Source organism: Narcine bancroftii, chromosome 12 (genome assembly GCF_036971445.1).
Source record: "Narcine bancroftii isolate sNarBan1 chromosome 12, sNarBan1.hap1, whole genome shotgun sequence".
Lineage (NCBI taxonomy): Eukaryota > Metazoa > Chordata > Chondrichthyes > Torpediniformes > Narcinidae > Narcine > Narcine bancroftii.
In genome coordinates this window covers 69,549,366-69,573,040 of record NC_091480.1, presented here as the reverse complement: position 1 = coordinate 69,573,040, position 23,675 = coordinate 69,549,366, and the positions used below count along the sequence as shown (strand labels likewise).

Sequence of the window (23,675 nt, the reverse complement as noted above, 5' to 3'; positions counted from 1 at the left end):
GGTCGAGGGGGAACCATCATTGGACATCAGTTCACATTCATTTGTCGTTCAGACCATAACCATTGCAGTGTACAGTGAAAAGGAGATTACATTTCTCCGGACCGTGGAGCCAGCTATTTACATAGATGAATACATCAGAAACATTCTTGTAAATAAAATATAAATGTCATGTTGCATAGACTAGCCCTGTGTCCCCGGAGTTCAGAAACCTCACGGCTTGGGGGGGGGGGGGAGGGGGGGAGAAATCCATATCGTAATCTGGTCGTGAGGGATCCGAGCGCTTCAGTACCTCTTCCCAGATGGCTGAAGGGAGAGCAGATTGCGGAAAGGATTGTGTAAAGTCCTTCACAGTGTCTATGGCTTTCTGCAAACAGCGGCCGTTATAAATGTCCATCGTGGCGGGGAGAGAGAAACCCCAATAATCCCTCCTGCAAACAGTGGCCATTATAAATGTCCATTGTGGCAGGGAGAGAGACCCCAATAATCCCTTCAGCAGTCCGCCGCAGGGACTTGTGTTCTGAGATGGAAATAAACACAAAAACGCTGGAGAAACTCAGCAGGTCAAACAGTGTCTTTATGTAGCGACGGTAAAGAAACGATGTTTCGGGACTTGAGCCCTTCATCAAGGTGTGGGGGAACATGAGAGATGTTCTGAACAAAAAAGGGGAAGGGGGAGGAAGCTGGAAGTAAAGGCGTTGTTGGGCCTTGGATCTGGTGTTGGGGTGGGGACCAGGAGAGATTCTCCGCCAGGTACACGCCAAGGAATTTGGTGCTCTTGACTATCTCGATGGTGGAGTCGAGTGTGGTCCCCCCACCTGTATCCTTTGTCTTGTGGATGTTCAGGTGCAGGTTGTTGTCTCTGCACCCCAGTCCGTTAGCAACTGCACATCCTCTCTGCGAGCTGACTCACGTTCTTGCTGAAAATTCCCCACCACAGTCAGCGAACTGGACAATGTGATAGGAACTGTATCGCGTTACACAGTCATGGGTCAGCAGGGTAAACAGCAGTGGGCTGAGCACACAGCCCTGGTGGGGCCACTCCGTGCTCAGTGCAACGGTATTGGACATGCTATTTCCGATCTGGACTGACCGAGATCCCAGTCAGGAAGTTGAGGATCCAGTTACAGAGGAAGGTGTTCAGGCCCAGCAGGTTCAGCTTCTTAATCAGGTGCTGCGATCTGATTGTGTGGCTTGCTGAGCTGAAGTCTATGAACAGCATTCGAACATTATTTTCCAGGTAGGTGAGGGTCGGGTGGAGCCTGGTGGCAATGGCGTTGTCTGTAGATCGTTTGGGACAGTACGCAATCTGCAGGAGGGCAGCGGGGCCTTAATGTGCTCCATGACTATTATCTCAAAGCATTTCTTGACGGCGGACACGCGTGCGACAGGACGGTAGTCGTTGCGGCAGGACACTGAGGGCTTCTTCGGCACAGGGATGATGGTGGCCACTTTGAAGCATGATGGCACAGATCAGAGAGATGCCTCCCTGATGGCCTTGGACAGGTTGGCTCTTGCATTGGCCAATACCGCCTTTTCACCCACTCCGAAGGTAGAGTCATGGTTCTTCAACAGCGTGCACACCACTGCAATCATCCAAGGCTTCTGGTTGGGGCGTGTAGTGATGGTTGTGGGCACGGTGACGCCATCCGTCCACTTACTAACAGAGCTGATCGCTGACGCCGTGGACTCCTCTGATTTGTGTTCCCTGTCCGCTGATTATTGACGCCGTGGACTCCTCTAACTTGATGTTATCCCCATCCGCTGATCACTGACGCCATGCCCTCCTTTACCTTGACGTGATCCCCGTTTGCTGATCACTGACGCCGTGGACTCCTCTGACTTGATGTGATCCCCATCCGCTGATCACTGACTCTGTGGACTCCTCCGACTTGATGTGATCCCCGTCCGCTGATCACTGACGCCGTGGACTCCTCTGACTTGATGTGATCCCCATCCGCTGATCACTGATGCCGTGGACTTCTCTACCTTGATGTGATCCTCGTTCGCTGATCACTGATGCCATGAACTTCTTTACTTTAATATGTTCCCCATCCGCTGATCACTGACGCCGTGGACTCCTTTGACTTGATGTGATCCCCGTCCAATGATCACTGATGCCGTGGACTCCTCTACCTTGACGTGATCCCCGTCCACTGATCACTGACGCCGTGGGCTCCTCTGACTTGATGTGATCCCCGTCCAATGATCACTGATGCCGTGGACTCCTCTACCTTGACGTGATCCCCGTCCACTGATCACTGACGCCGTGGACTCCTTTGACTTGATGTGATCCCCGTCCGCTGATCACTGACGCCGTGGACTCCTTTGACTTGATGTGATCCCCGTCCGCTGATCACTGACGCCGTGGACTCCTTTGACTTGATGTGATCCCCGTCCAATGATCACTGATGCCGTGGACTCCTCTACCTTGACGTGATCCCCGTCCACTGATCACTGACGCCGTGGGCTCCTCTGACTTGATGTGATCCCCGTCCGATGATCACTGATGCCGTGGACTCCTCTACCTTGATGTGATCCCCGTTTGCTGATCACTGATGCCGTGAACTTCTCTACTTTTATATGTTCCCCATCCGCTGATCACTGACACCGTGGACTCCTCTACCTTAATGTGATCCCCGTCCGCTGATCACTGACGCCGTGGACTCCTCTAACTTGATGTGATCCCTGTCCGCTGATCACTGATGCCGTGGACTCCTCTGACTTGATGTGATGCCCCTCCTTAAACATGTGCCCTCGAAGCAGTCCTGAAGGGCAGAGATGGCTCCTGGCGGCCAGGTCTTTACCTGCTCCGTGGCTGGTCTGGAGCGTCTGACTAGCGGTCTGTATGCTGGAAGTAGCCAAGGTGGGGACAGGGCTTGCACGATATACATCAGGGATGTTTGTGTACACAAAGTCCAGTGCACTCGTCGCAAAGTCCACATACTGATGGAATTTTGGCAGCATGGTTTTGAGGTTTCCAGGGTTCTACACACCAACTATATGGACCAAGGTGAATTCCAGTGATAGATGGAATAGTCTGCATCTGACAGCCACAACTTTCATAAGTGGTGAACAGTGGCTGGTGACCACAACAGCATCCTTACACCACTCTGTATTGACCTAAATGCATAATCTCCCACTGCGGAGTCTGCCACACAGCCCAGCGCCCATGTCCACCCGAAACAGAGCAAGCCTGTCATGCCAAATGGCAGTGTCCAGGACCCTGTCGCCGAGTCACGTTTCAGTGAAGACTACTGGCAGCTCCTTTCGGCTTCCCGTTGGCTCCGCGACCTACTCGAGCCCGAGACTTTGAGGGCTAGTCCGCAGAGCACACCCGGGATCCTACCTCCAGCACCTCGTCAGCCGCTCCCGTCCTCTCGGCTCCACGTTCCCAAGACTACCGCCCACCAGCTCCTCGACCTACTCTTGAGGTCTTGAGGCCTAGCCCACGGAGCAGCCCCAGTTGGCCTTAATCCGGCCCGAACAGCTACCCGTATTTCTCAAAACCTCGGGAATCCACTTCTGAAAGAAATGAACTGGATCCGAGCCTTCAAAATCTTCCGGAAGACCAACAATTTTAACATTATTTCTCCAACTCTGATTTTCCAAAATCTTCTTCAACAAATCACTCTTCTGTCTCCCAACCAGCAAACAAATCCTCCATCTATTCCATCTTTTCTTTACACTGCTCCACGTCGTTTTTACAGTCAAGAAATGAATCTTCAATCTTCTTAAATTTATCTTGAATCTCGGGCTCTCAGACACTTAATTACATCCATTTTAATAGAAGACCTTCTAATCAGACAGTTCACCCTTCATCTCAGTCAATTGCTCCTTGACTACTGAGAATCCATGGCTCACCTGCATGGCCAAGTTCTCCATTTATTTAGATAAATAGGGCAACATTAGAATGTGATGGGTCTGATTTAAACTTAAAGGTCCGTCTCAACACAGGCCTACCCTCAGTTGGGTCTTATTCCTCCTCCACAAGTTGTTCGTCCTCCTCTTCTTCCTCCATCAGCCCAATACCCGGCCTACAATCTGAACCCTGGTTCTGGGAAAAAAAACTCCCAACTTCAGGCATTGGCAACTTTGACTTGGGTGCACACCCCAGACCACCACCCCCCTCCCCCAGCTCCAGCCGCGATAACAGCACACCTCGAGGTAGCCACGGTTTCAACTTGCCTACTGTGCGGGAAATCACAAAGAAATAACGTGCAAATACAAGTCAGCGTATAATGAGCCGTAGAAGGGTGTAGAGGGAGAAGCCGCCTTCTTTTGAAAATTTTATTTATAAACAATAAGTCAATCATTCAAACTACAGTCCAATACATATTTTATCCCATGAACCCCCACCCCCATCCCTTTCCATCCCACACCACCCAACTTCCTCCTAAACTACTCCAAAAAGAAACAAGAAAGAAAAGAGAGGAAGGAGGAGATCTACTGAAACAACACATTGGATTATGTGCCATGGATTGGGACCACACCACCAATGCATGGGAAAGAAAGTTTTAATGATTTAATCGTGTCCATTCCATGTACAGGCTCCATGTTTTAATAAAGAAAGGATAGTTATTTCATAGATTAAATGTTATTTTCTCCAAAGGAATACATGATCTCATTTCCACATAGCATCGTTGGATACTCAATTTAGTCTCATTTTTCCATGTAACTGCAAGACATTTCCTAGCCACTGCTAAAGCTAGTCTTAAAAAGGCAATTTGGAATTTATCAAATTTTAACTCCAAACTCAATGCTTTAATAAAAATATCATAGGATCAAATGGAATTTAAAATTTAAACATAACCTCCAAAAATTCCTTGATTTTATTCCAAAAAGGTTTAACTGTCTCGCATAACCAAACCAAATGTAAAAAGGTGTCCTTGTGGCATCTAAAACATGATTCTGATGAAACATATTTATATTTCTTTAATTTCTCAGAGCCAAATATAGTTGGTGGATAAAGTTATAGTGAACCAAACTATTACCTTACATTTACACTTTTAGTCATACTGTCCTCACATATCGACATCCAATCATCTGGAGAAGTAGATATTTCCAAATCTTTTTCCCATTTCACTTTAGTTTTATCGACATCTGGTTCAAGCATTTTAGTCTGCAATAAGGTATACATATCAGATATAAAGGGAGAAGCCTTCTTCACTTAGTTGTACGCCTGACATGCTGTGACCTTTTAAAGCCATGGGCTGAGGATGGAATGTTTTCAGACAGCACCTGCCAAATGCCTTCCCTCTTTCTTGCAAGGATACAACAAGATGTAGCTCATTTCATGCAGGAGATACGTTGCATTTTACCTGAACCAGTGTCTTTTCGATAGTCATAAACATCTCAACGTTGCGGTCCATGCGGGAGGGGTTCTGAAAGTCAAAGCGGCGCCTAAAAGCAAAATGTTAACATTTAACGGAGTCAGACCTTCAGGTATATGACGCAAGTGTTTCAAATTCAAGTGATGGGGACTATACAAACACAGCCCCACCCTAGGACAATTTTAAGAAGTGGGTGAATGTGGTGATACAACCACCAGCCTGCTGTAGGGGGGGGGCGATCTCTGTACCTGCAGGAAGACACCCTACTAAGGGGATGAATAAACCACCTAAGAATCTGACTCCACCTGGCCGACCTGAATAGACCACCTAAGGGGGTGACTCTACTTGGCCGACCTGAATAGACCACCGAAGAGATAGACTGCACCTTGCTGACTTGAATATATCATCTAAGGGGCTGACTCCACCTGGCCGAACTGAATTTACCCCCTAAGGGACTGACTCCATCTGGCCGACCCGATTAGACCACCTAAAGGGCAGACTCCACCTGGCTGACCCAAATAGACCACCTAAGAGGCTGACTCCACCTGGCCGGCTGTCAATCAGCCAACCCGAATATAGACCTGAGCCAGCCCCTCCTGAGCCAATCAATCGGGGAGCCACCAAGGCTTGAACTGGTGTTCAGACTTTTACTTGAATAAAGTTGTACAGTCTTTCGAGTATTGTGTCTGCTCGCCACTACCTCAGCACACCACAATTTAGTTTAAGAGAATAAAAACAAATTAACTTTTGAAAAAAAAGCAACCGAGTTATCTTCTTTGTTCTGGATCTTGTTAAGTACCTTGGATGTTGTCGGAGCTGCTCTCATCCAGGCAAGTGCTGAGTACCCCCATCACACTCTTGACTTGTGCCCTTGTCAACAGTGCAAAGGCTAGGGCTGGGTTAAGTGAGGATCAGTGTGGGGGCTGATACAGGGCTGTGGGGAGAGAATGAGGCAGTGGGATCAGTGTGGGGACTGATACAGGGATGTGAGGAGAGAGAGAATGGGGCAGTGGGATCAGTGTTGGGACTGATACAGGGCTGTGGGGAGAGAGAGAGAGAGTAGAGCAGTGGGATCAGTGTGGGGATTGATACAGGGCTGTGGGGAGAAAATGAGGCAGTGGGATCAATGTCAGGACTGATACAGGACTGTGGGGAGAGAATGGGACAGTGGGATCAGTGTGGGGACTGAAACAGGGATGTGGGAAGAGAGCCGGACAATGGGATCAATGTGGAGACTGATACAGGACTGTGGGGTAGTGGGATCAGTGTGGGGACTGATACAGGGCTGTGGGGAGAATGTGGGGCAGTGGGATCAGTGTGGGGACTGATACAGAGCTGTGGGGCAGTGGGATCAGTGTGGGGAATGATACAGGACTGTGGGGAGAGAGTGGGGCAGTGGGATCAGTGTGGGGACTGATACAGGGCTGTGGGGAGAGTATAAGGCAGTGGGATCAGTGTGGAGACTGATACAGGGCTGTAGGGAGAGAGAGAGAGTGGGGCAGTGGGATCAGTGTCGGGACTGATACAGGGCTGTGGGGAGAGAATGGGGCAGTGGGATCAGTGTGGGGACTGAAACAGGGATGTGGGGAGAGAATGGGGCAGTGGGCTCAGAGTGTGGACTGATACAGGGCAGTGGGGAGACAGTGGGGTACTGGGATCAGGGTGGGGACTTGTGCCTTGAAAATGGTGCAAAGGCTGGGGTAATTCAGAAATGCTTTCCACACATCTCCCAATCTGTCTGTACTTTAATGTGGGGAAACATCCTATAAGGTTTCATGATGTCTCAACGTCAATGATCTGACCTGTACAGAGCACAATTCAACTTAGCCGAGATGTCTCGAGCAAGTGCCTTCTATAAAGAGTCCTAATTCTGGTGAAGAAAGTCAACTTACCATCCTTGGTCACTCTTAAACTTGTAAGCAGCAGCTAGAATATGGCACAAAGCTCCACCTGCTTTGAAGTCCAGAAAGCATTTCATCTGGAAAATACAAGCAGCACTCTAGTTTTGACACTGAATGTAAGTACAACACAGCTACATTTGCTTGCAACAACAACACAGATTTGAACATTTTGCACAGTCTTGTGGAGTTGGCGATAAGTAAAAACTGGTACAGGAGGGAAACGTTGGTGTATTAATGCTGGATCAAGTAGAGGCTGTCAAATGGCTTTGGGGAGGGGCGTGGTGGGCAACATGAGCATGGGATTCTCCTCCCATTCAAATTGTATGCTAATCTTTACTCCGACAAAACGGAGTTGGCATGGGAGAGAATACAGGTTGAGGAACTAGGAGTAGATGGAGGGCTGTGGGGAGAGAGTGGTGCAGTGGGATAAGTGTGGAGACTGATTCAGGGCTGTGGGGAGAGAGTGGGGCAGTGGGATCAGTGTCAGGACTGATACAGGGCTGTGGGGAGAGAGTGGGATAGTGGGATCAGTGAGGGTACTGATACAGGGCTGTGGGGAGAGATTGGGGCAGTGGGCCACTTCATGTCAGGCCTCCGCCTGGAGGCCGGCTACGGGGCGGATGGAAAAAGGGGAACTTACCTTTCAGGCAGCAGTCCCTAAAAGGCTGCTCCAGAGTCCCATTCATATCCAGAGGCACCTCATAGCGCTCTTTGGATCCCCGTGGAGGTGGGGCAACTGGCGCCACCCTTCATCAATATGCAGCAGGGCAATGGCCGTCTTCCCTACCCATAATTCCCCACACAGCTGAAACCACCCTATGGTTCCCAAGACAGTTCCAGCTGCTGGGGGGGGGGGGGGGGGGGGGGGTGGAGAGAATTATGGGTAGGCCGTTGCTCTGCCACGTTTTGAGCTGCAGAAAGTAGTCTCAAAGGCTGAAGCGGCCTGGTGTGGTAGTCCCAGCCCGTACTGGCTGCCCCACCAGCCCCCCACTGCCACGATGGTCCCCGCTGACAACCCCCCCTGCCCCTACAGTTCTCACTGACAGCTCCCGCTGCCCCGATGGCCACCGCTGCCCCGACTATCCCGAGGTTCCCCACTGCCCCTGACTTGGAAAGAGAGGGGTGAGTGGTGAGATGGCATCATCAGCCCGCCCCCAAACAGCTGTATGCTCAGATCGATCGGTGGAGGGCTGTGCTGCGGAGAATACCCCTCTCGGAGAGGGGTTGGAATATGCGGCTTGGAAACATTCAGAAAAGGAAGTGATTATGCTTTTTGGCGGAGTTTCTCCGCCTTTACATCATGACTTTTGGGGCTGTCTGAAATAGCCTTATGATCGAACTGGATTGAACAGAGGACTGAATTGTTTACTTGTGCTCCTGTGTTAAATCAGCATTAATGAACCCATACCTGATTTTATTAGTTGTACTTACAGGCAATTTGGTAAGAGGGGCGTTGCTTACATGTTTACCAAACACCTCTTCCTGGAACTGTAGTAACTGAACCACCAGACTAGAGAGAGACTTGTTAGTTGGTGGCTCTGCCTGGATGTACTGTAAATAAAAATGTACACCATCAAACACCAATGCAGGAATGATTCATGTGGTTCAACAATAAAACATTGGCATCCGAACTGCTTACAGGTAAATTCAGTCCTTCCCATACCTGGAGAATACACACAGATGCTACTGTCACTTCTTGTTCTGAAGAGCAAAGCTCGATGCTGGGAAGGTCCTATGATGCTTGCTTTTTCCAATATTGGAATTGGTTAAATTTAGACATACAGCTGTATGTCCCTCGAGTCTGTGCTGCCCAATTACACCAAGATAGATTGCCCAGGAAAAAAAGCATTTTTGTTTCGGCTTCGACTTTTACTTGGTGTTTTACTGGGCCTGTATTTTTTTTCCCCCCATTACGGGAGGAAATCGATGTATATGGTCAGAAGGAGAACATGCGAACTCCACACAGACAGTACCCAATGTTAGGATTGAACCCAGGGTCCCTGGTGATGTGAGACAGCAGCTCGATCTACCCCAAAACATTCCCAAACTTTGGCTTCAACTAAAATATGCCTGGTTAAAATGCTTGTAATGTCTAAGCTTTGAAAGTAACTTATCTGACATTCCAGTAATAGTTAAGAAGGAAAATTAAATTGTGGGTTGGGGTGAGTTTTTCATCTGAATTTATTATTATGGTACCCAAAAAAAACCCCTCTCAATGGAGCAAAAAGTTTGGGAATGTTTTCAGGCAGATAGAGCTGCTGTCTCACATCACCAAGGACCATGGGTTCGATCCTGATATTGGGTGTTGTCTGTGTGGAGTTTGCATGCTCTCCTTCTGACCACATGGGATTACCCTGGATACTCCGATTTCCTCCCATAACTGGAAAAAAAAATTACAGGTCCATTAAAAGACAAAAAATCCAGAAGCCAGAAATCCGGACCGCCCAAGAAACCGGACTTTTCAAAAATTCAAATTTTTTAAATTTAGCTATCTTTTGTGAGGGTGTGTGAATGTGTAAGTGCCACATAACAGTTACAGTACGGAAACAAGCCATCTCGGCCCCTCTAGTCCGCACCGATTTAAGTGATCTCCTACCCGCTCCCTGTTCATAGCCCTCCAATCCCCTCACATCCGTGCTCTCATCCAACCTTCTCTTCAGTTACAAAATTGACCACCTCTTCCGGAAGGTCATTTCACTCAGCCACCCCTCTCTGAGTGAAGAAGCTTCCTCTCATGTTACTTCTAAACTTTTGCCCCCTAACCCTTAACTTATTATCCCTTGTTCCAATCTCACCTACCCTCAAGGGGTAGAGCCTATTCACATCTACTCTATCTATCCCCCTCATAATTTTATATACCTCTATCAAATCCCCCCTCAACCTTCTACGCTCCAATGAATGAAGACCCAGTCTACTCAATCTTTCTTTGTATTCTCGATACTGCAATCCAGGCCACATTTTAGTAAATCTCTATCAAATTCCCCCTCAACCTTCTACGCTGTTTAAATTTTGTATCTGCTAACGAATAACCTGTCAATATTCCTCTGTAAATTTGTACTGACCGAGAATCCGACTCAATCCCCAAGCAGTGCAGATTTTCAGATTTCCACAATACTGTAAATGACCCTGAGTGTGGAACAATGGCAAAAACGGATCCAAGGGCTACTAATGGACACCACAGGGGTTCTAAAGTATTGGAGGATAATGCTAAAATCAACACCTTTTTATCTGAATTGGCTTTACTGTCTTTGAGGGATGCAGAGATTAAGGACTTAGATGCCTTTTTTTTACTGTTGTGGAGGTGAAGGAAGTGTTACAGTTCATGCCTGGTGGGAAATTTCCAGAAGAGGATGGCTTTACTTCTGAATTTTATAAAGAATTTCAGGATTTGCTAATTCCTTTATTGATGGATGTTTTGAAACAGGCTAAAGAGACTGGCTCGTTCCTGGATTCTTTTTCTAGAGCGTTTATTACGGTTATCCCCAAGAAGGATAGAGATCCATTAAAAGTGGGATCTTATTTCTTTATTAAATGTGGATTACATGATTGTTGACAAGGTTCTAGCTAATAATTAGCTAAATATTTACCAGATTTGATCCAAGTAGATCAAGCTGTTTATTAAAAATTGATATTCAGCAGATAATATCGTAAAATTGATTTCTTTAATTAATGTTTCTCAGGGGCAATCCAGTCAACCTATGGTAATTGCTTTAGATGCCGAGAAAGCCTTTGACAGAGTGGAATGGGGTTTTCTGTTTAAAGTGTTGGAGAAGTTTAAATTAGGGCCACTTTTTACTAGCTGGGCGAAGGCTTTATATAAAAATCCATCGGCTAAAGTTGTGACAAATGGACAGGTATCTTCTTCATTTGTATTATCTAGATTGACTAGACAGGGGTGTCACCAGCTCTATTCGCGTTGGTTATTGAACTTTTGGCTCAGTTAATTAGGCAGTATGGTAATATTATGGATATTAAGGTGAGTGCGGATGAGTATAAAATAAATGTATTTGCAGATGATGTTTTGATATATTTAACGCAGCCTATGCAGTCGTTGGGGAATCTACATGTGAGACTGGAACGATTTGGTGAATTTTAAAAAATGGCAAAAGTGGATCAAAGGGCTGTTGATGGACAGAGAAAATGAGGTGGGAAATGAGGCTGATGTTTGCTCCCCTGGGAGCTGAATAACCTTCGTCAGTGCTCTAGCAACTAAGTTACCATTGAACCAATGAAATTAAAAGACTGAGAAATAAACAAAGGAATAGATGAATTAAGTGTGGGTGAATCTTGACTATGTTCGTTTGCTACTTGCCGATAGTTTACCTTTCCACTGAGATCCAAGACCTTTGCAGCCAGAGAAGTGGCAAAGGTCTTCAATGGTGAGTTAAAGGGGGAAAGGGTCGCTCAAGAAGATCTGAAGAAATATTTGAAGGACCAGTGACTCCCAGATTGAGAGAAATCGTGCCCATTATTTTTTAAATTTTATTTATTGATCAAAATAATTCATACAATCAAAATCAAAATACAAGTAGATACATAATATTTGTCCCCTATCAACCCCCACCCCCCTCTAATCTACCCCAAAAGAAAAAAAAGGAAAGAATAGAAGATAGAAGAGGAGATCAACCTACATAACAACCATCAACTATCACCATGGTTTGGTGTAACCCCAACATCCGTAGGAAGAAGAACTATTACAAATTCAAACCCATACATCTCGTATACAGGCTCCAAACTTTAACAAAGAATGGATAATTATTACAATTATTATACAATCTTTTCCAATGGAATACAAGACCTCATTTCCGAATACTCAAATCAGTCTCATTTTTGCAAGTAATTGCCAAACAGCCAATGCCAATCTCAAAAAAGCAATTTGAGACTTATCTAATTTTAATTCCAAACTCATTTTCTTAATATAACCCAATAAAAATACCATAGGGTCAAGCAAAATCTTAAATTTAAATAAAACTTCTAAAAGTTCCTTAATTCTATTCCAAAAAGGTCACACTGTCTCAAACGACCAAGTAGCGTGTAAGAGCCAACTTGCTTATAGCACCTAAAACATAAATCAGAAAAATAAACTTATATCTCCTGAACTTCTCCAGAGTTAAATATAACTGGTGAATAAAATTATAATGAACTGATTTATACCTTACATTTACATTTGGTCATACTATCCTCACATATAGCCATCCAATCATCTTGAGAAATAGTTATAGATAAATCATTTTCCCATTTTTATTTAGATTTATGAATTTTCAGCTTAGGCATTTCATTCTGTAATAAAGCGTACATCTCAGATATAAACCCTCTCTTACTCCTTTCAATAAGTAAACTTTCAAATCTAGACCACCCAGGCAACCGTACCATACGCCCCAAATTATCCAACAATAAGGTTCTATCTTGATAATAAGTGAACAAAGTATTTGAAGAAATTTCATATGGTAATTATTAAAAAAATTTTTTTTGGCAATCTTGCTCATTATTGAAGTAAAACATGAGTGTCTGCAGACTCCGCGGTTGAAGTAAAAACACAACACTGGAGAATCTCAGCAGGTCACTGTCCTTTATGTAGCAGAGATAAAGTTGCCCTAACCAATATTTCGGGCTTGAGGCCTTCATCAAGGTGTGGGCAAAATGTGGGCAGGTGCCCTAACCCATTTTTCTGGCTTGAAGCCTTCATCAAGGTGTGGGCAAAATGTGAGCAGGTACCGTAGCCAACATTTCGGGCTTGAGGCCTTCATCAAGGTACGAGCAAAATGTGGGCAGGTGCCGTAACCAACGTTTCGGGCTTGAGGCCTTCATCAAGATGTGAGCAAAATGTGGGCAGGTGCCATAACCAACATCAGGCGCCCATCTACATTTTATTCATTCCTTGATGAAGGCCTCAAGCCTGAAACATTGGTTAAGCATCTTTATCTTTGCTGCATAAAGGACACTGTTTGACCTGCTGGGTCTCTCCAGCATCGTGTTTTGGCACGATTGGTACGGCTGTCATGCCTTGTCCATAATTATGCTCCAGTCTGAGCTAAAGAAGGCACAGAATACCCAACTCGAATCAAACAACAACAGCACAGAGCTGCAATCGCAACCGCCCAAGGCAATCTCAAACAGTTCAGACACCACAAGATCAGTTGTGTCATGGTCAACGGATACTGGGAAATCGGAAATAAAAACAGAAAATGCTGGAAACAAGATTTGGGGAGACAGAAATAAAAGGAATAATTCAAGTCGAAAACAGAACTGGGACACAGCTATCTTCAAACCCAAAGGATGAATAGAAGGATGGTTAGAAAAAAAATGACACCATTATTGTACCTTGCAGTGGCCTCACCTCACAGAACTGAGCAGTATTGATAATATGATTGGGGAAGGGCGTGTGGAGCGCAACTAAGTCAGTGGCAATCACATCAGGTTCGCCCAAAAGCAATTCTAAAAAACAGCCGGTGCAGAAGCACTCAAGTCCATTACTACGTGTTTGCGAATTGGGATGGCCCAGCTTTTCTGGATTCTCGGGCATACTTTTAAAATTGAAATTTAATGGAGAAATAAAGCAAGAGATGAACAGGTAAATTCTGATAGGTTTTTAAAAATTTTTATTTATAAACAATAAATTATACATTCAAAATACAATCCAATACATATTTTATCCCATGAAACCCACCACCCCCATTCTTATACCTCCCACCCCACCTAATCCCCTCTAAACTACCCCAAAAAGAAAGAAAAGAGAGGAAGGAGGAGATCTACTGAAACAACATATTGGATTATGTGCCATGGATTGGGACCACACCACCAACGAATGGGAAAGAAAGGTTTAATGATTTAATCACGTCCGTTCCATGTACGGGCTCCATGTTTTAATAAAGGATAGTTATTTCGTAGATTATATATTATTTTCTCGAAAGAAATACATAGTCTCATCTCCACGTTGCATTGTTAGATACTCAATTTAGTCTTATTTTTCCATGTAACTGCAAGACATTTCCTAGCCACTGCTAAAACCAGCCTTATAAAGGCAATTTGGAATTTATCTAATTTTAACTCCAAACTCAATGCTTTAATATGACCCAATAAAAATATCAAAGGATCAAGAGGAATTTTAAATGTAAACATAAGCTCTAAAAATTCCTTAATTTTATTCCAAAAAGGCTTAACCATCTCACATAACCAAACCCAATGTAAAAAAGGTACCCACTTCCTTGTGGCATCTAAAATATAAATCAGAAGTAACATATTTAAATTTCTTTAATTTCTCCAGAGTCAAGTATAGTTGGTAGATAAAATTATAATGAACCAATCTGTATCTTACATTTACAATATTTGTCATAATGTCGACATATCGACGTCCAATCCTCTGGAGAAATAGTTATTTCCAAATCTTTTTCCCACTTCACTCTAGATTTATAAAGTTATAGTGAATCAATCTCTACCTTACATTTACACTTTGTCATACTGTCCTCACATATGGACATCCAATCATTTGGAGAAATAGATATTTTGACATGTTTTTCCCACTTCACTCTAGATTTATAAAGTTATAGTGAATCAATCTCTACCTTACATTTACACTTTTAGTCATACTGTCCTCACATATCAACACTCAATCATTTGGAGAAATAGATATTTTGACGTTTTTCCCATTTCACTCTAGTTTTATCGACATCTGGTTTAGGCATTTTAGTCTGCAATAAGGTATACATATCAGATATAAAACCATTCTTACCACCATTGGTAAGCAAAATTTCAAATTTAGATCTTCTAGAAAGCCTCAAAGTGTGTACAAAATTATAAGCTTAACTTAATAAGAAAAAAAGAGTACTCGAAGATATTTCATATTTCTCTTTCATTCTTTGAAAAGAAATAAAATATCCTGCCTCATAACAATTTTCCACCAATTTAATTCCTTTTTGTTCCCAGATAGTTTGTTCATTAGCAAACACTGCCTGCTTCATTTATCAAAATGAGCTGTTTTAAATATGCACACAAAAGCCTGCTCAATTTAAAATGTTCTGAGTTTTGAAAAAGTCCAGATTCCTAGTGGTACAGATTTCTGGCGATCAGATTTTTTGGACTTCCACTGCATTTGTTTCCGGCAAAAGAAAGGTGAGCGGCAGGCAATCGTATCTACTGTTGAAGCACACACTACTTTGAATAAGGAAACAAAACAGTTCTGGTCCCACCAGTTGTAGCAAAACTTTCCTAATTGAATGCAACAATGGCCAGTCTCACCATTTAAACAATGTTTTACTTTTCCATTCTTTCTTTAAAAGTGTAAAACTTCACATTTCCCCTCATTACACTCCACCTGTCATTCACTTAACCCAGCTGCATCCCTGCACCACCAGCCTTTGTATTGTCAACAAACCTGGATGCATTACACCTGGTCCCTCCAACCAAGCATATTTCCAACTATTTCGATAATAATCACCTCCAATCCCATGAGCCTATATTTTTGTGGCTTCCTTGCAATGCTTTTTGGAAATCTAAGTGCATAAAATACACTTCTGTTACTTAGCTGGTGATACTAACACATCCCTTTTAGAAAACCATACAGACTGCAAGGGAATGAGAAACAAAAAGTTTGAAAACCACTGTTTTAATCGTCCCTCATTGACTCGGTTTCACAACTTCAAAGGTGCTCTGTGATTAGTAAGGGATTGTTTAAGGTGGGATGTCGGTGAAAAACCACTGTTTTAATCATCCCGAATTGACACGTGATGTGCATGGTTTCAGAACTCCAAAGGAAATGGGCCAGTGACCATTTTTCTCAAGCAAAATATTCCATTAACAATTGGGTCTGGAGCAGTGGTTCTCAACCTTCCCAGTCATACCCCACCTTACGTAATCCCTTACTAATCGTAGAGCACTAATGGCACAGGGATTACTTAAAGGAATATGTGAGTGGAAAGAAAACCAGAAAGTCTGCAGAAACTGTGATTGTGGATAATACACAAAAATACTCGAGAAACTCAGCAGGTCACACAATGCCTGGAAGCAAAAATATAAATGGTTATATATCTTTGCCTCAGGACACTGCTAAGTTTCTCCAGCACTTTTGTGTATCTTTACTTTAGGCTGATTTTTTTAAGATCAATTTTTACCACTTTAACCACCGTGTTCTTTCCTGCAATAATCTCCAACCCTTCCTGTCACCCTTCGGTTATTGTTACCTATTTTGCTACTCCACACTCTTCCTTCCTCTTTAAAATTCAAAATTTCCCCTAAGCCCATTTTACCTATTTGTCAGTACACTGGTCCCAGCACTATTCCAGTAAAGCTTATTTATAAACAAACTCCTCACACACGTTTCCTACAAGATCAAAGGCTGTGATATTTTCTACTACACCACTCGAACTCTTGAACCCCGTGTAAATTTGCATGTAATTCAGGCAGTGATCTGGTGCTCCTGGTAGCTCATTTATAAACAAACTCCTCACACACGTTTCCTACAAGATCAAAGGCTGTGATACATCCATCAGCCTCCACGCTGCCAGACTTTCATCCTTCTGTCCCCTGGCCACTTTATAAATCCGGTATATTATGCAACCTCAGGGGAGCGACAGAGCCCTGGATCAAGCTGATTCATTACAGAATGTGGAACTCAGCTCTAGCTCATCAACCTGGTGGGAAGCTGCAGGAGTAGTTACTGGGATCTCACTCATCTTCAACAACTACACGTGACAGCTTCAAACTATGACTTGTACTGCAACCTCTATCAAATCTCATTTTATTTATCCAATCAGTTACCTGATAGCTTATTTTTTTAACTGTCAATTTTACTTACATCTGAATGTTATTCTGCTGCAAGCTTTACAAAAAAAAACATAAGCTTTCACAAAATTTAAACGTCCTTGATGAAATGAACAGACGTAATAGCTCTGCACAATTCCCACAATGACCAAAATTCTAACTGAAACTCGTATTGTGCTGTTCTTCAGTATTTTTAATCATGAGCTAAGCCTTGAAAAGTAACTTTGCCATGATAATTTCCTGCCTGATTAGGGTATTGACACTGTTGAAAGTGAGGGGAGAGACCTCACAAAATCAGCCAGCAGATAATATTTCACATGTGGATCTGCAGGGGTCAGCTGCTCCATCCCGACCTCCCGCTGTGGCCTCCTCTACATTGGAGACACTGGGCACAGACTGGGAGATCACTTCGCTGAGGACCTCGGCTCTTTCCACCACAATAACGTGGACGCCCATTTCATTTCCTCATCCCATTCCTTTCCCGTGGTCTCATGCACGGCCAGACTGAGTCCACCCACAAATTAGAGGAACACCTCATCTTCCGAATGGGCACCGTCCAACTGGATGGCATTAACATCGATATCTCTGGCTCCCCTCACTTCTTCCCCATTGCCTCCCCCCAGCTCTGTCTCTCTTCCTCCTTTCACACGTGATCATTTCTCACCTCTCCCATGATCATATCCAATTTACCCCTTGTGTTGGTCCAGACTCCTGCTCCAGTCTGAATTCTGAGATTTCCTGCTTCTGGCTCATTCTGCTTATTTCTTGAAGAAGGGCTCAGACCCGAAATGTCAGCAATATATCTATGTCTGTCGTGGATGCTGAAGACCGGCTGAGTTCCTCCAGCATTTCAGTGTGTTTTTACAAGAGACTTAAGCTTGCTTTCAGATTTTTTTTCCCCCTTCAGAAAAATAACCCATTTTCCACTGTATAATTTGGGACTAATGTTACATTAGAAAGGATGCTGTATAAGAAGAAAGACTGTACAGGCCATTTCAGTTCAGGGTCTGCCTGGAGACCGGCTTCGGAGCAGGTAAAAAATCTGGAACTTATCATTCAGACTGTGTCCCATTCAAAGGAGAGGCGCTTCGTAGCGCCCTCTGGATCCCCGTGGAGGTGGGCCGACTGGTGCCACCCATCATCAATACGCTCTATGGTTCCCAGGACAGTTCCAGCTGCGTGGGGGGATTACAGGTAGGGAAGAGAGCCATTGCTCTTCCGCATTTTGAGCCACAGAGAGCGGCCCCGAAGGCCGAAGCAGCCCAGTGTGGCTGTCCCAGCCCGCATCAGCTGCCCCCAATGGTCCCCACTGCCCTGACTGCTCCCCGCTGCCACGACTGCTACTGCTGCCCCACTGGCTCCGTTGCCTCGACTGCTCCCATTGCCTCGCCAGCCCCCACTGACCCGACTGCTTCCCGCTGCCCCGACTGCTCCACCATTACTGCCCCGACTGCTCCACCATTACTGCCCCGCCAGTCCCCCTGCCCCAACTGCTGTGCCGGTCCCTGCAGCCCCGACAGCTCCCATTATCGACGGTCCCTGCTGACAGCCCCGGCTGTCCTGACTGCTCCCGCTGCCCCGCCGGCCCCCACTGCTCTGACTGCTCCTGCTGACCCGCCAGTCCCCGCTGCCCTGACCACTCCCACTACCTGCCGGTCCCCGCTACCATGACTGCTCCTGCTGCCCCACTGGCCCCATTGCCTCGACTGCTCACACTGCCACGCCGATCCCCGCTGCCACTCCGTTCCCCACTAACAGCTCCCACTGCCATGACTGGTCCCCGCTGAAAGCCCCCGCTGCCCCAACTGCTCTCGCTGCTCCACCGTTCCCTACTGCCCTGACTGCTCCTGCTGCCCCGCCAGTCCCCACTGCCCCGCCGGTCCCTGCAGCCCCGACAGTTCCCATTACCGACGGTCCCTGCTGACAACCCCTGCTGCCCTGACTGTTCCCACTGCTCTGCTGCCCTGACTGCTCCTGCTGACCCGCCGGTCCCCGCTGCCCTGACCGCTCCCGCTACCTACCAGTCCCCGCTGCCCCAACTGCTCCACTGGTCCCCACAGCCTTGACAGTTCTCAATGCCCTGACGGTCCCCGCTGACAACCCCCGCTGCCCCGACTGTCCCCCGCTGCCCCCGACATGGAGGGAGAGGGGTGAGTGGGGAGATGGATCATGGGCCGACCGCATCATTAGCCCGCACTCAAACAGCGCTGCCAATTCAGATCGATCGGTGGAGGGCTGCACTATGGAGATTACTACTCTCGGAGAGGGGTTGGAATATGTGGCTCGGAGACATTCAGAAAGGGAGCCGATTATGCGTTTTAGGGAGTTTCTCTGCCTTTACATCCCAACTTCTGGGCTGTCTGAAATGGCCTTATATTACACTAAGCAGATTGTGGTAACTTAGAAAGCATAATGATACCTTGGTGTGTCCTCATCACCAGCTGGTTAAAATGCAAAAGGAATGCAAATTCTTGTGTAACAACAGGACTGAGTACCACACATTGACACCACAATGCAAAAGTATTTCACCACACAGTGGTGTGGTGGAAAGTGTGCTGACCGACTGCATCACTGTCTGTTGCGGATACACCAATACCTCCAAAGGTAAAGCCCTCCAAAAGGTAGTGGATACGGCCCGGGACATCCCATTCAAAACCCTCCCCACCATTCAATGGTGCAGATGACACATGAGAAGAAATAGAGATGGCCTGTTTTTGTACTGTAATTGTAATATGGTTGTATATTTAAGCATGCTCTATGATAGATGAGAGGGGATTTGAGGGTTATGGACAGGGGGCAGATAAGAGATCACTTAAATCAGTGCAGACTAGAGGGACCCAGATGGCCTTTTCCCATACTGTAATTGTTATATATTTAAGCATGCTCTATGACAGATGTGAAGGGATTGGAGTGTTAAGGACAGGGAGTGGGGAGGAGATCACTTAAATCGGTGCAGACTAGAGGGGCCAGGGTATCCGTACTGTAATGGTTATGCATTTTTTTATATATGATTTCAAATGAGACACCAATTTTACTGAAGTAAAAATCTGGCAACCACGGTATGCAGTGAAGGATGGGAGAGGAGGTGGTAATTCCAGCTGTCTGCCCACTTCGTGTCAAAGGCGCTGGGCCTGAATCGTCATTTTTCCTTGACTTCCCATGGATGCGGTGTGACCTGCTGAGTTTCTCCAGCATGTTTGTGTACTGCACCTGACCTTAGCGCCAACAGACTTCCTTGTTTGACTCCATTGCTTGTCCAATGTTCTGACATTGACCCTGGAATCCAATAGCTGTTGGAGCTTCATAGATTGGGGAACAATGCTGGATTGGGTATCCAATTCACCGCAGGGAACTCCCAGATTGTTCCCCAATCCATGAAGCTGGCAACACTCTGATGAAGAGGCTTATTTCTCCCTCTTCACAGATGCTGTGTGACCTGAATCTTTCTGGTGCTGTGCCTTTGTCAGACTTCCAGGAGCTGCAATGAGTGGAAGGGGGAGAAAGAAGAGGGGAGGGGAGGGGGGGGAAGAGAGGGGAGGGGAGGGGGGAAGAGAGGGGAGGGGGGGGAGAGGGGAGGGGGGGAAAGGGGAGGAGGGGAGGGGGAAGGGGGAAGAGAGGAGGAGTCGCGGTCGATGCCCATCCCCGAGCCGTCACGCCCGGGCCCCTCAGTGAAGTGACAACCTCCAGCCATGTACCCCCCCACCCCATCAACGGCCCGTTACAGTGACACATTCCGCCGCCAGGTCCCTATTCCCAGTCACTACATCGTGTTACCTTTTTGTAGTTCTTCCCCAGCCACAGGCGCACGTTGTCAAACTGCGACACCGTGTCCGAGGACTCGAAATATTTCACATTCGGCCCTCCATCTTTCTTTCGCACCGCCATCTTCCACCGGGCGTGCAAACACCTCACCCACCGTCGGCAGCGCCCCCGTGTGCCCAGGCGCGGCACCGGCACCCGGCAGCGCCCCCGTGTGCCCAGGCGCGGCACCGGCACCCGGCAGCGCCCCCGAGTGCCCAGACAGCCGCCTCTGCATCATTCATGTGATTTTCTGTGCCTCAGTTTTCCCATATTTGCTGCTTCTCTCAAGACATTTTAGTCCTAATTAGGACTAAAACTAATTCTCTGGCCAAGTGTTTGTTGTACTCCTCAAATTTCTTATTTTAATTGTTTTATCACTCTCATTGATTGAGAAAAATAGATCTTTATTACAAAGTTACTACTTCAACATACAATCCAGGGCAACATGATTCTTGAGTTACCAAAGAGATTGCAAAGGCCATGAATAGTGGTGAAAATGGTTTAAAGGTTACCTCGTCCATTCTTTGATGGACCAATTCTACTTTAAAGTCCCTCTTGTGACTTTCTCTGTTTCAGGAGATGACTCATTTGATTGCTTTCTGCTCTCAGTCATAAAATCAGGAAAAACTCAGCAAGTCAGATGGTAGTTGTGGAGTGATAAATTATCAATGTTTCTTCATCAAAAGAAAGAGAAAGTTGCATCCATTTTTGACCATAACTTCTCCTTTTGCCAGTTTCCATGGAGAGTGATGCGGACCCATAAAGATGCTGTCTGACCCACTCAGTGTTTCCAGCATGTATTTTTTTGTTTCTTTCATGTGGTTGTGGAAAGATAACACTGGATGATGAAGATTTTGTTTCCTCAACACCTTTTGATGTATATTATGGATTTTGGGCTGCTGATCACAGAAATCACCTTAAAATGTTCCTAAAACATACCATTATTTTAGATATAACCTATTTTTGTGATTTCCTGACATATTTTAAGTCGACTGCAAGCAGACAAAGCCAGAGAATGCATCATGTCATTGAAAACTCATTTTCTGCATTCTCACTGGGACTTCCTGCTGATCTCTGTGCCGTCAGTGACGAACATGGTGAAAGGTTTCACCAGGACATTCCAACCACGGAAAAGCGGTATCAGGGCATCTGGAATCCATCAATGCTGGCCGACTATTGAGGCATCAGATGGTGAGTACAGATAAAAATCAGTGGCAAGACATTATTAGGTCAGTTGAATTAACATAATGTGTCAGTGTCATTATGCGATTAAACAGGCTAAATTCAATAAAAGTTGATTTAATGCTTCTCCAACTTCCTACATGTCCTGGGTAAACGTGTACCTCTCACTTTGTTCGTTTTAGATTGATCACAGTGTTTGAGCTACCGAAAGAAAACAGAGACACACGCCGAGAGCACTTCAGTTTATACAAATCTCTATTACTAAATCTAAAGCTGATTTCAAACTACAATATGCAAGCCCTTCCCAATTATACTTATCAACACCTGGACTGGTCCCAACTGCCGAAGCGAGGCAATGACCGCACACTTGTAGTAGGTTCTTGGGGCGCCGGTAGCAGCTTCTCCACCTCTCCCGACCGGGACGTTGGTTGGACTCTATAAGTTCTTCTTCTTGCTGAGAAATGTTCCCACCCCTCAGAGAGTCTGAAACTTCAGCAGCAGGACCACAGCTTATATTACCCAAAAATTGCTTACCCAAGCACCTATTCCCTGCGCAAAAAAAAGATAACTGAGCACGCCTAGGCTTCTATCAAATACCACAACTTTCTAGCTTATCACTTTGAATACAATGATTTACTTAGCTGCAAGGTCTCACATGACAGTCTGCGACCAACAATCCCATCAATCTCAAACAGCAACCGGCCAACAAGCAGGAAGATTAAATGTTCTTGGTACCAGATGTCTTTTTGTCAGATAACTGCATCTCTGGGCCCTGTGGTGGAATTTAGCTTCTGCCTGCTGATTCCTACATTATACTCAAAGTAGGTTACTGATACTCAGCCTTGCATAAGCAAAAGCATGGTCCAAATCCTCCATTACACTACACGATACAGCAAATCTAAAATTATCTTTGTGTTCAGCGTAAAGTTGTCGATCATAATCCCCAATTTTATTTCAGGAAGCAAACCTTTTGAAAAAAAAATGTTGTCCAGTGGAATAGGTTAGCAGGAAAATAAATGGGGCGGGGGGTGTGGTATTCCCCTGAGACCTGGCATAGACCTGATGGGCCATCTGTCAGGATGACGTGCGAGATAAAATGGTGGGTCCAGTACTCCTCATGTTAATTGATCAGAAAATGGAAAGCAGGCTGGAATGTATTTTGTGGGAGTCTAATTTGAGAACCTTGACAAGGTGGCTGTCAGGGTCACCGATCTCAAGGACCCAAGCACAATGGCAGTCTGTGGAGCAGCAGCAAGAGCAGGAGTGAGTGTACGGTACTGTGGCGGGATTTACAGCTCCCGACTGACCAGTTAGTTTCCAACTGCATTATGGGGATAAAGCCGCCTCCTTTGGCTGCTGAACAACTTTCCCTGTGCTGGTTTAGGCTGCTCAGTGCATTATCCCAGCACCAAGCTGCCTCTGCCAGCTGCCGATGATGAAGAATGATTTTTGTGTTCAGCTTGAAGTTGTCTATCATAATCCCCAATTTCTTTCAGGACGAAAACCTTTTGGAAATAATTGTTGTCCAGTGTTGTCTTTGTGCAGGATATGGAGTGGATCTGAGTTTCTCAGTAAATATATTTAAGACCAGGTTGGATAGATTTTTACATAGTCGGGGAATTAAGGGATATGGTGAAAAGGCAGGTTGGTGGAGATGAGCCGATTATCAGATCAGCCATGTTCTCATTGAATGACGGAGCAGGCT

At 45.6% G+C, this 23,675-nt stretch overlaps 1 protein-coding gene across 6 annotated transcripts in view; it reads right to left on the bottom strand.

The window, feature by feature from the left end:
* Nucleotides 1-20,904, bottom strand: part of smarcc2 (SWI/SNF related BAF chromatin remodeling complex subunit C2) — a 115,666-nt gene extending 94,762 nt beyond the window's left edge. For all 6 annotated transcript variants that reach the window (XM_069906740.1, XM_069906743.1, XM_069906744.1 and 3 more), the window contains exons 1-4: nt 20,762-20,904; nt 8,663-8,782; nt 7,223-7,308; nt 5,319-5,400 (exon numbers count right to left, since the gene is read on the bottom strand). In XM_069906740.1, coding sequence (XP_069762841.1) covers nt 5,319-5,400; nt 7,223-7,308; nt 8,663-8,782; nt 20,762-20,872 — 399 coding nt within the window. In that variant the 5' untranslated portion in view covers nt 20,873-20,904. The remainder of the gene's footprint in view (nt 1-5,318; nt 5,401-7,222; nt 7,309-8,662; nt 8,783-20,761) is intronic.
* Nucleotides 20,905-23,675: the final 2,771 nt, after the last annotated feature.